This window comes from Lipophrys pholis (genome assembly GCF_963383615.2).
Source record: "Lipophrys pholis genome assembly, chromosome: 1".
In the NCBI taxonomy this organism is placed as follows: domain Eukaryota; kingdom Metazoa; phylum Chordata; class Actinopteri; order Blenniiformes; family Blenniidae; genus Lipophrys; species Lipophrys pholis.
In genome coordinates, this window is record NC_137635.1 from 1,748,623 (window position 1) to 1,761,369 (window position 12,747).

The 12,747-nt window shown below is 42.0% G+C and overlaps 1 protein-coding gene across 2 annotated transcripts in view; it reads left to right on the forward strand.

The window, feature by feature from the left end:
• Positions 1–12,747, forward strand: part of adkb (adenosine kinase b) — a 122,777-nt gene that overhangs the window by 13,167 nt on the left and 96,863 nt on the right. For both annotated transcript variants that reach the window (XM_080458843.1, XM_080458844.1), the window contains exon 4: positions 4,894–4,972. In XM_080458843.1, coding sequence (XP_080314969.1) covers positions 4,894–4,972 — 79 coding nt within the window. The remainder of the gene's footprint in view (positions 1–4,893; positions 4,973–12,747) is intronic.

Below are 12,747 nucleotides of genomic sequence, written 5' to 3' on the forward strand. Positions count from 1 at the left end.
AGATTGCAAATATTGTATTGGGTGGCCTAATTTTTTCTAATTTGAATGCGATTTGATTTCAGCTGAATAAATAAGTGCTGCTATTAGTCTCGGAATGGGAGGTATGAAATTGAAAAATTGCACACTGCCTTTTCGTAAAGAGTGGTATTTAACCAGCGTGTCAGCGGCAGCCTCGTATAAAGCGCATGTTATATAACGCAGGCTGACCATACATTTGTGGAATGCACGGCATAGCTGGAATTGCATTGCTCTGCCATTGAACAACACTAGCAGGTTTTAAAAGCAGAGGTTACTGGCTGAGGACATTTTGTTCAAAACAATTTCTTTTTCTCTGCTCCCTCCCATCGCAGAGTGAGCTCAGGCTGCAGTAGATGGAAAGGGATTTTCTCTCCCTAAATGGCCATGGGGGCCGTTTACGGTGTCACTACTATGGGATCACATGATGTTTGAGGGTGTAAAGGTCTCGAGGCAGCTGCTCCTTTTCGGATGGGATTTTCGAGGCGTCCAAGAGCAGGGCCCCATGCTGTCTGCACTGAAAGGTGGAGCAAATACTTCTAGCATGGGGGGGTGGGGGGGTGGAATAAAAAAAAAAGAAAAACCCTGCTGAAATCCTCAGAAGCTGTGTGTCTATTTAAAATGGGTTCTGGAGTCCCTCGGCTGCCTTCATGTTATAAACACCCACAGTGCTCAAATTCTTCTTTTGTCAAGGAGTCATAACAGGTGTCTCAGGAAAGATTTTTTTTTTTTTTTCCCCGGTTAGCATATTTTCCACTTGCATGGAAAGTTTTTTTTTTTTTTTTCCTTTATTAGGAACATTCTGCCCTGGGTAGACCCCTCGCCTTGAGACATGATATGCAGACTTTCTTTGAAGCAGTAAAGGTTACTTTCACACTCGCTCAAAATTCGGCCATGCCTAGTTAAACCAGGTTGTGCTCAAGTATTGAACACCTCTGGGAGACATGTGTTGGTAAGCCACGATGTGCTCTGCATGCAGATGGCTCCCGTCTGTGGCGACTGGGGCTGAACGATATGAGGCGAACATGCAGTAACGATATGATTAGTGACGAATACAAACACTTATGCAGACGATGTTAATGTCTTTCGTTGTTGAGATTTTTTTACATACAAATAACGGTGTTGTTTTTCTTGTAATTTACACTAGCTGTGTTGATGTATTTTAAAATATATTTATTTCTTAATGTTTGGTTTTTTTTTTTTGGCCATTTTTTCTTGGTTTTTGTACTTTTGTGTCAATTAATAATAAAAACAATAAAACATTTATTGCAATTTTTTTATGAATGAATTTCAATTAATAAATTTTTTCATATTTGCGTTTCCATGATTTTGTTCATTTGAATCAACTTTTCACATTAATATTTATCGTGCATGTTAATATCACTATAATAGTATATATATATATACAGACAATACAGATAAAAACTTTCTGTGTTCAATCCTGAAGTTCAAACTAGTTCCCCCCCATAAAACACGCAGCCTTTGACTTCCCCTGTGTATTCTTGTTTCCAACCTTAAAAAGAATTAAATCTGCATACCAGAGTCTTTACATAACAAACGTCCCTTGGGATTACTCCCAAGCCTTTTCTTTCCTCAGCAATTCCTCGTACTCAGTTAATTTGAGGTGAAATTACTCGCATTAGTCAGACTGGTATGGCGCACCTTGAACTATTTAGCATGTCATTGGATTTTTTCCCCCCCCTGATGTAAATACACTTGCAAATGGACAGTCTTCAATGTACGGCTGAGAGGGGGAAAGAGCCAAAGACCTCTTAATATAGCGTATCATCTTGACTGCAGTTAGGTCAATTACCTTAGCGGGGTGGACACGTTTATATAGTCAGCCTCCTGGGAGGCTGTTTGTGTGAACGATGTGGAGAATACACATTATTCATGTTCTCAGCTACCCAGATAAAGGCTCTATCTCGCAGCGAAGCTCGGCTTTGCATCACGTTACGCCTCGGCATCGAAGCTATTGATGTTTTGAAATGGCAATATTATGGGAAAATACAAAAAAAAAAAAAAAATGATAGAACTGCTTTCAGTATAGCACTGTAGACCCAAGGGTGTTCCTGTGGTTTATGTTTGAAAATGCAGCGATTGTTTACTCCCCGCTCCCCAATGTAATGTCTGTTTTCTTGACTCATTGTGTTTAGTCTGTTCGAGCTGTTTCTAAACTTCGCTGTACAATTCAGACATCAAACATTTAATCAGATGTGGTCTCTCCCTCAGCAAGTTATATGCGAATAAGGTTTTCTACACGGGGAAAATTGTAAAAACTTGTTTTTCTAATTGCTCTGAAAACATCACCTAAGAAAAAAAAAAAAAAACAAAGTCCCTGCCTATCTCTGCCAAGTATAAGATGAATAGTTTCTTTCATTGCATGCATCTCCTTGAGGAAGGAGTTCAAGTTCCTCAGAAATAACTCTCACTGCTCATCTTGCTTTAATACTGTGCAGCTAACTACAACCATCTGTGAACAATGTTCCTCTTTTGCTTTTATCAAGCTGACATTTAGACCCCAACTGCGTCTTTTCAACTCCAGCAACATTTGTGGTCAAGTATCCTACTTAACAAAATCCAGCATTGGCTTGATGTGTGTGTGTGTTTTTTTTGTTTTTTTCCCTCATCCTCTTTTTCTTTCATGGCAGTTCAAATAAACAACTTGCACCTGGAGTGTCACAGCTGAAGGAGGGCAAAGATGCATGCCACATTTAAGTCGATCATATTTCTATGATTACGCACTGTTGTCTCATTTACTGCTGGGAAAGACGGAAAGAAAGCATTCTGTTGACAGGCGTCCCAGACAAGCAATCAAACAATCCTATAAAAAAAAAGAAGAAATGTATTTGTTTTGTTATCCTACAATTGAGACTGTGGGGAAATTAGTTTCCTAGTGAGCAGAGAGGAATGCGTAGTTCGTTTGAAGTGATGCAGAAGTGTTTAAAGCCGATCGAAATAAGTGATTAAAAGGAGCGTATGTGTTGAAATGGCAGCAGTTTTGTCGAACGTTGGGAATAATTTATTTTATGTGTGGAAGCCAGAACATTTCTCATCTTATTTTACCTTCCGCTCAAAAGCATCAATTAGGACAGGATGACCCGAGTGGAATAGGTTTGATGTTTGTAACCATAAAACTTTATGGTGGATATTTAAAAAAAAAAAAAAAAACAGAAAACATACTCGTCTGCGTACAATAAATGTAGTGTGACCGTAAATTGTACATCCTGAGTTTTATTTCTTCCTTCTCTTGCCTGACTTATGTGATTACGAGCTTGTTTGTCTCTTTTCTCAAAGCAGCAGTAGAGCAGCGCCGCTGGAGGCGGCCATGTTGTTTGTTGTCATGTTAAAATTAGAATTTTGGAAATGCGATGTTTGCAAGTGGGAACGATCCCAGTTCCCAGGTGTATGGAAGCAGCATTAGTAGTACAGACTTGACCGAAACGTTTTTAAAAATTTGTGATCGCAAAGGGTGATTAAAAGGAAAAACTAGCTTGCGGCTAGTATTGGCTAAAGTAGCAACAGAAGGATTGAATACACGTGAATTCAAGTGAAAACAAAAACGCTTATTTATGTTTTGTGGGTCTGTTTACGCGACATTCGACGCCCAGAGCCACTGAAGCACAACTTTTTGAAAACGCTCCGACTCCATCGCTGTGTAGGCGGCGCAAAATGCAACTTTTCTGCCTCCGCTACCACTGCACATACGCACCATGGCAAAAGTAAATGGTTGTTCTGCTCATGCACGAGTAGATAGTCAATTACAACAATGGCGGCCTTCTGAGTCTCATGACTCCTGGTCCAGATTCTTCTCAAAGCCCTCACCCAAGTGGTTCTTACCAACCAGTTTTCATGCATATTGTAATGCTAATATGCTAATGCAGGTTGCAACAGTTTAAATCCAACAGTGTCTTTTCCTTTTCCTTTGTTATTGTTTTTTATCAGCAACAAAGATAATTGTTTGTATTTTCAGCTGCTAAATGCTCATTTCAGTTCCATGGTTGGTTGCTATATTTGTCTGTGTGATTTTAGAGCTTGTTAACACGACTCAAATTCTTCAATTTTATTTATTTTTTAACCCTGAAGCTGAAAAAAGCTTTCTAAACACAGCAACTTCAAATAATTGATGTGAGACTAAACTGAAACAGCCACTTTACGGACCTTAAAACCAATCCAAACTCAATTACATCCCCAAAAAACAGTTTTTTTTCCATGGCTGCCATCCACATACTTTGCTCTGCTGCTCATCCCACAAATGCATGTTCCTTTCAAACGTGGCCAGATTAGTTAGCAAATTTTATATTGGCCATGGTTTATTGTCATCAAATATTTAAATTAATAATCTATCAAAAAATAAAATTCCATCACAGGTTTTGCATCGGTTATGTGCTGTAAAGACGGAAACAAATGTTTTGACCGCCATCCAACCGATATTTTTTTGGTGTGTGGCTCTTACATGTTTTTGCATGCATGGGTTAATTCTCAGGATAATCTAATTTCCTTCCACAGTCGAAAAAACCCCGCATTTGAGGTTAATCAGTGGCTCTAAATTGTATGTAGGTGTGAATGTGTGTGTCTGGGATTCCCCTGTGATGAGCATGTCACCTGTCCAGGGTGTACATTGTCTTCTGAAACACCTTATGTATATTCTGTAAATGAGATATTTCTTTTCTAATTGGATTGATTATGACGTTGCCTCCAGGAAGCAGCCATAGTTATAATAGAGTCTCAGATATAAGTCCTGTTTTTAAATGGTCTTGCTTACATTCGCCTTTCAGCATGCTATGTTGGCAAAAGGGAAAGTTACAGTGGAATTTGGTGTCACTTACTTATCAACTCTTTTTTTTTTTTTTTTTCCCACCCACCTGTTTCTTTCAGATTTGATGAAATCGTCAAGAGGACCAAAGTTGAATACCACGCCGGTGGCTCTACCCAGAACTCAGTGAAAATTGCTCAGGTTAGTCCTCACTGGCCCTCTGCTGTGTGTCTTAGTGTGTTTTGAATATACAGTGGTATGCTTGTAACCTTCGATTTGTCAGGCTGGCAGCTCTGGGAATACAGAGCATCGCTGCATGCCACGTTGACGCATTACAGTTTGAGCTGTTGTGAATTCATCAGACCTGCTGTGGAAGAGGAGAAAGGCGGGGAGGATTAATAATATTTGCAGTGTTATCTAGTTGGCCTAATTTCCTGAGACATATCAAACATCAATTAGAGAGAATTACAAGTAGATGCAATTAATATGTCACAACAAATTATATCAAACAAATGCTGATCTTCTCCCCGACTGTTAGACAGATTCGAGCATCTGAAAGAAATTGATGATTGTCCAAATCTGAAATGGCAATCTGAACTTTAGAAGATTATTCACTGTATTTTTTTTTTTTTTTTTAAGTGAGTGCAGTACGACTCAGAATTTGACATGCAGTGATTAGCTGCTGATAAGGCTTTGGTCTGCTCACAATAAACAAAGAAAAAAAACCCCAGCTGAAAAATGATTCTCTTCCAAGGAGGAGAAATGAGTGCAGAAGCTAATTGAGAGGCTGATGTCTGTGAAAACGCAGAGTCTTTCTTGTGTGTGGTTTTTTTTTGTTTGTATGTGTCAGCGCCGCGTGTAGCACGCACGCGTTTTTCTGTGTGTTTAGCACAAGATAGATGCCAATGAGGGAACAAGAAAGCAGGCAGGCAGGCAGGCCCCCGGGCTGCCACCATCTCCATGCTTTGGAGACGGTAAACATCCTTTAAAAGGAGACGCGGAGCGGTGCACCTCCATACAAACACTCTTTAATTATCCAGATCAGAAGCGTTTGCATAAACCTCAGTCACTCAGACATTAACTATCAACTTCATTGTTTTTTTTCCTCCACTCTTTTTTTTTTATTTTTTTTTTTTAAATCTTCTATGTTTGGTGCATTTCAATAAAATAAAATAAAAAAAATTCACCTGAGCTCACCTCTTCTTGAGCTAAAGCCATAGCTTCATTTCAGCCTGCCCCAGTTAAGATATAGCCCTTCACAGTGATTTTTCATGTTTTATTTAAGAAGACACTGAAGGAATTGACCCCGAGCCGCATATCGGCTCTCTTGTGAAATCAGATGGAGAAGGAGATTTTCATTGCTGGCCTTTGCCGGAGAAAGAGCCGTCACGGCCCGTGTGCCCTCTGAGAAGCATTCAGTCTACTAAATTGCTCTCATAATGGTGTGACAGGCCCCAGACAAATGTTATTCTCCTCTGTTTATTTGGATATTTACCCCCTTCAGAGGGAAGATGTAGAGCTGATTCTGAAATGCTCAAGATAACAAGAGTATTTTCGTCCCACACCCAGAAGTCTCAGAAACAGTTTCTGTCAATATATACCTTGAAGCACTGACTTTTCCACATTTCACTTTCAGGTGAGGGTGTTCTTTTATGAAAAATGTATAATGCATAACCGGCTCCCAGATTATCACATTGTAGCACCTGCAATATGTGAAACTTCAAACCCCGCTGTATTGTGGAAGCTGAACCTTCAAACACGAATGATATGCACTGCAGCACTGAATCCACATCAAAGGGGCCCAGTGACTAAATGAGATGCTCGATCCAGGGCAGGTTTGCTCAGGAGCACCATCGCCGCTGGAGGAGAGAGAGGAGCGTTCAGGGGCTTTTGCGCGGGAATCGCTGCACACGCTGGGAAAACCCAGGGTGTGGGAGGATCAATGCTTTCGCCAGTAGAACTCGTACTTCCCTCCAAAACCCAGCCGCCTCATCGGAGTCTCTAATAGGTTAAACGCCGCCGCTTCGCACGAGCTGGGATTTCTGCACTATCAAGGAAAACCTAAACCTCGGCTTTAAGAAGACGCAGAATCGATGTTAATTGGATTTAGTCAAATGAGAATTGACTGAGCCGAAGCTTAGATGGATAAGTATTGTTTTCCTCTAACTGCCATCTCTGCCCCACCGTTTGATTGAAATCGCCCGTTTTAGCATTTAGCATCAGTACCTCCACTGCCTGTAACAGACCTGACTTCATTTTTTTTTTTTCATGCATTATAGCTTCTGCCTCTGCTTATCCATATTCAAATCACACGTTATGACAAACTACAAGTCCCACAGTAGATGTATCATCACATTTGTACTTCCTTAGCTTTGCACCAGTGCTTCTCAATAAGCCTCAGATCTTGTCTGGATCTAGTCAGCGAGGGTTACAAGCTTGTATGCAGAGCTCTCTGGCTCTGATACTTGAGGAGAAAAAGAAAAAAAAAAAAAAAATGCAACGATAGAAGTGGGTTGGAGGTTGTTGCCTTTGCCCTGGCTCTAACAAACACCATGCCCTGAAGGGGCATCCAACATAAAGGCTTACCTACTGGATGTTGCAGGGCTGTAAGGTAACAAAAACCTGCCCAGTGTTGCCTGCTCACATACAGCCTTCACACATCAAAGGGCTGCTGCTCAGATCGGACACGGCAGGAAACAACAATCTTATTTTATTTTTTTATTTTTTTAAGTTATTTACAAAGTTGAAGGAGTGGTGGGGGGGAGTCGTTGCCTTTTCTGAACACGTGATCCAGAATTGGGTGCCACTGAGCATGTTTATCACAGGTGACAGAAGCGGTGGGGGGAGTGGGCTGACTGGAGGGCTGTATCAAGAAGCACAGTCAATTCATTTAGACAGAACATCAAAGTCCTCCAACAGCTCCTTAGGGCCCAGAGATTGAAGTCTGAGCAGAGACAGGCTCATAGGGAGTTATAGCTGCTGCCAGGGAAGTAGATCCCGCTCTGAGTGCCTCGTGTAAACCGTGCATTCTCATTATGATCCTCACAAATCAACACCATTGACATATTGTGTTTCTTTGCAGTGTAAGCAGGCTTTGTATGCGCTCACCAAAGGGACAAATTGCTTCGTCTAAGTGCCTGAGCAGTAAATGCGTCGCAAAAAGTTACGATTGAGTGTGTTCGCACTCCTTTTATTTAGATTTTTGCGCCATTTCTGGAACTCCGCATCATCAATTTCACTGAGATGTCTGAACTATTGTTTGGAAAATAAAGGCTTTTGAAAAATCTGCTGTTTCTGTCATGGTCGTGATGCCTGTTTAACATTTCCTCAGACTTGGTCAATCGTTGAAGGGGTGAATGGGGCCCAGCCTCAGTTTGTTGGCTCGGAGCTCCTAATTGAAAACGCATGTGCACCACACTGCAGAGAAGTTGTATTTAAAAAACAGAAAAATCCCACAGCACTACTTGAGCTTGAAAATGGTCCTCACCAGCTCATATTTTGTAGGAGAACACTTAAACCGGGCTTGATGTCTCATTGAAGGCTGTGACTTATTTCTCAGGGCAGAAATATTCCATGACCTAATGTTTGGCTTTTACAGCTCGTTTTGTTAAATAAATAAAGAATAGCAGCAACTTGCCTCCATTTGAAAGGGCTAAATGAAGAAATGCCTACGTCTGGTACCACTTAAGGGAAACAGGACAGTTAAGGAGAAATAGTGGAGCTTTTGTGTTGAAACTGTGTAACCGAATGTTCAGAAAAAAGCCTCCGTTTCTTAACTTTCTTTCCAGCGTGCTTGGTGATCGCCATTAAAACAAATATCCTTTATGTATGAATGTGTTCTCAGAGCTTTAGAGACTTTAAATCTTTGTCCGCTACTGAGATTTCTGTGCATTTTTTTTTGGGGGGGTCTTTTGATCACGTTCAGTGAGCTTGTAGTCGGATAGATCGCGGCACAGCTGTGCCGAAATGAGCACGCTAATGACCGATTAAAACCCGAACCCTGGTGGGCCTTTGAGTTTCACGCCACAGAAATCAACCCTCTCAAGTATGCGCCTGTTGTTAAAGCAAAAGCCTCTTGTTTGTTTTAAGACAGGTTAATTGCGAAAGCGCGGTTAGCACTCGCTCCGAGCAGTTTTATGGCACCGGGGTCTTGTCGTTTCCTTCCCATTACGAAGCAGTGAAAGGTCACAGTCTGTTAAGCTTCTTGTGAGAGATGCATGAAACCGAATGGAATTTTTCTCTTTCTACCCCCTTCCTCTTCCTCGTTCCCGTCTCCGCTCATTCTAGACATTCCAGGTGTGCAAGTGTGCACTTCAGGTGTGTGTGTGTGTGTGTGTGTGTGGGGCGAGGATACATTGTTTTCCTCAGCATAAGCAGTGGAAGCAACGAACGCCTCATTCGCTTTGATGAGCGACGTGTTCATGCGTGGGCTTCAATGTCACCCGCCATGAGGCAGCTGTGAAGTCGCGGCTCATGTCTGTGGTGCCATTTACTCAATGATGAAGTGGGGAGATCTCCGTCGGTTCCACATTCACCTCCCCTCTCCACGCATGTATGTACACCCTCTCCTCGCCTGAGCAAGTGTTCCTCCCACATCCACGGTATTGTGACGGTACGCCGCGGCTAATACCCGCGTGCATTAAATCTCAAGCCCTGTGATCACAATCATAAAGGCTGACTGGGTGATTATGCACGACTTTGTCATCACAGGGATTTAACTGCTGATGGCCCTTTTCGCACGGCGGCGCCTTCCTCCTTGTGTTTTCCCAAATTTGACTTTCACAGGAGAAAATGATGCGTTTGATTTAATTTTCTCCTCAGATGTGCAGGGAGCTTGTTGCCCGGGCAAGAAATGGCACAGATTGCCATATAGGTGACATATTACCATCCCCGTTGAAGTTAATTTGCCGTCAAATTTGCGACTTAATTTAAGCTGCCAAAGGGAAGACGTGGGGAGTAGATTGTAACTCATAAGTATGCATTGGAAAGAGTGTTGATTAACATTGAGGGCTCGAGAGACAGACACACTCAATGTGTATCATCTGGCCTCAGAGGCTGGCAGTGGAATTGAATGTGATATCTTGCATAACGTGTCCTTGCTTTAAGTCCTTGGTTCCAGGCTCAGGAAGAAAGGCGGCACCATTGGCTTGCTTGCGTCCTGCTTGGCCGTCGCACAGTTGCCCGGGCTCGAGGCGAGCTCTGAGTGAAATCTGAAAGGACTCGCGAAACAGACAGTAGTCTACATATCTGGCAGCGTCCCTTTATGTCAAATTACAGAATGATATTTTGCACAGAACACTTGGTACGCCTGCCACGTCGCTGGGCACTGCATTTAAAAGCAGGCATCTGTGTGTTTGGGGCAGAGGAGGGAGGGTGGAAAAGAAAAAGAAGTGGTGCTCGCATGGCTGTGGAGCAGTCTGAGAGCTTTTCAGACTGTAAACAATGGTTCATTAAACAAAACTATTGTTGGAGTCATCTGCTGACACAGGTCAAGTAACTGGTGAATGAAAGAATGATTGTGCATTTTACACAACTGCTCTACATTTTCATATGACTCTCGAGCGATGCCCCTCTCTCATATTTCCCCACAGAGTGTCTGTGGCAGTAGTTTTTATTTGGCACATTCTCAGCGTGCTCCCACTCTTGCGGTTGAAGTGTTGCATAGCAACTGAGGAAAAACAGCTTTAAATATTTTGGTTAAAAAGGTTTTAAGAAAATAAAGAACAGCCTGCAATTACTGTTCATTTTTCCCCGAGTTCATAAGTTTAAGGAGCCCGTTCTATTGTGCCAAGTAATAAATGAAATACCAAATTAGGCTTTGTGTGTTGGCTTGGAAAAACTGACAAACGGTATGTCTAGAATACTTTGTCCTCTCGTGCCAATTCAGTTATTCATCTATAGCTGTTTTGTTTATCGAGTAAACGCTGGCAGCTGTCTGCACCTTCGCTAATTCACAACTGTTTTGAAACAAAGCTCGCGGTAGTTTTCGGAGTGCAGCCCGGCTCCATTCTTTTTATTTTTTTTTATTTTCTCTTCAAGCCAGCCGAGTATATCTTTGACAGGATGGAAAATGTGTAGGTGAGTGCAAATTTGAAGTGATGTGCCTCAGGAAAGCGGATGGGGATGGAGCGACGGGGATGGGGGCGCATGTGGAGAGAGAGAAGGCTGGATGACGCACAGCAGGTGACAGACAGACACTAATAGTAATGGCTCTTATCAGTGCTTCGCTCGCTCCCTCTTTTCACATGGGCTCTGACATCCTCCTCCTACTCCACCCCCTCCATCTAGCAGGGGGTGTTGGGAGCTCGCTGGGTTGTGCAGCCCGCTCAGACGGAAAGAGCCTGCCAAACACCGGTCCCCTCACATATAAATTGCATCATTAACATCGCCTAGATTATTCCAAGCTCTCCCACCGGGTTTATGGCAGCAACCGGCTCAACTTAACTGTTTGACTCACTGAAGACATTCGGGTTTCCTCGGTGAGCTGTGCTTAGATCCGCCGTGAAAAACGCCCGTCCCATTCTCTCTGAAGGTTTTAAACAAATCCAGAGGAAATCTCGTCTGTTTCTTTTCACTCACGGCAGCTTAACATATAGTCTAATGTGCCTTATTTGTCTGCGTTCGACTTGTCGCTCATTTTCACCATCACTGATAGTAACCACAACCCTTCCTGCGTGACAACAGACGACTCAAGTTTTGACGAGATTGAAATCAGTATCACGGAATTAATAGTCGTGCAAAGTGCCCACAATTTATAGGAATTGTTAATAAATAATCCAGCATAGTTTCAGTATAGCGAGAAACTTTTCTTTAATATTGAAAAGGTCCCTAAAAGTTTTTGTGTGTTTATTGTTGTAAAAAAGTCATGTTGTAGTTAGTACTCTTACCTCATAGTGAGAAGGTCCTGGATTCAAGTCCGAGTTGGTGTGTGTGGGTTTCCTCCGCGTACTTTATCCTGGATAAAGCTCAAGAAAAGATGCATGGTCAATACACATGAACACTAACCGCCATTGAAAGTAAGTCCTTCACTGTATTCTGTATCATAAAACACTTTAGAATTTTGATTAGTTTTTTTTCCTAAATATGACGTCTATCAAAAGTTTAACTGATGTCCAATTAAAAACAAAACTTCTTAGTTTAGAATGAAACACAGCTACATATTCAAGCAATTCAATCTTTGACTTCACCCAACAACATTCCACCTTCTGCATATTCTTGTTGATCCTTTTTGGATTACTTTATAAAAACTAAAAACAAAGTGTGTTAACTAAAATCTTCACATGTACAACTTGTAAGTAACTCAAACTTTAATTCTAGTTTTAAGTTGGGTTGTGTTACATAATGTGAGAATTGTATTATATGCTGCAATGGATGGAGTACAGATTATAATTATGCATGAAACAAACATCAATATTAACAGCATATTTAGTCAATTGGTTCCTCTACATGCACATTGAGGACGCTGTCTTGGGATTTAGGGAAACATTAATGAGAGTAATATAATCAGCGAACAGCTGAAGTCATTTTCCATACACCAAATGCGACTTGAGCCTTTCCTGCTAATTGCCCCAAGTGATATAAGACAATCTGTGATCCTTCGCACCTCAGAAAGTGGCCCCTAAGCGCAGTTGACATCAGCAGCAAAGCTGGATGAAGCTTCGTCCTCAGATCAGTTGGCAATTAACTCTGTAATTACTATCCGGGGTCGAGGTTAAGCTCGGAGTTAAAGGTTGGGGCAGCAAACATTTTTATATGATCCTCTTACTCTATTATCCTTTCTCACTGCTACAAGGTTTTACCTCATGGGGAGAATACATTACATAAAGCCCCTTGGCAATTACTCCTCAATGAATATCTTCATGGTGTATAGTCCATATGATTAATCTGGAATCTCCTCTGCCCCCCCCCCCCCCCCCCCCCCCCCCCAGTCCCCCCCCCCCAACTGCAGGCCAGGCTCTGCTTACCATGCAAGTTTC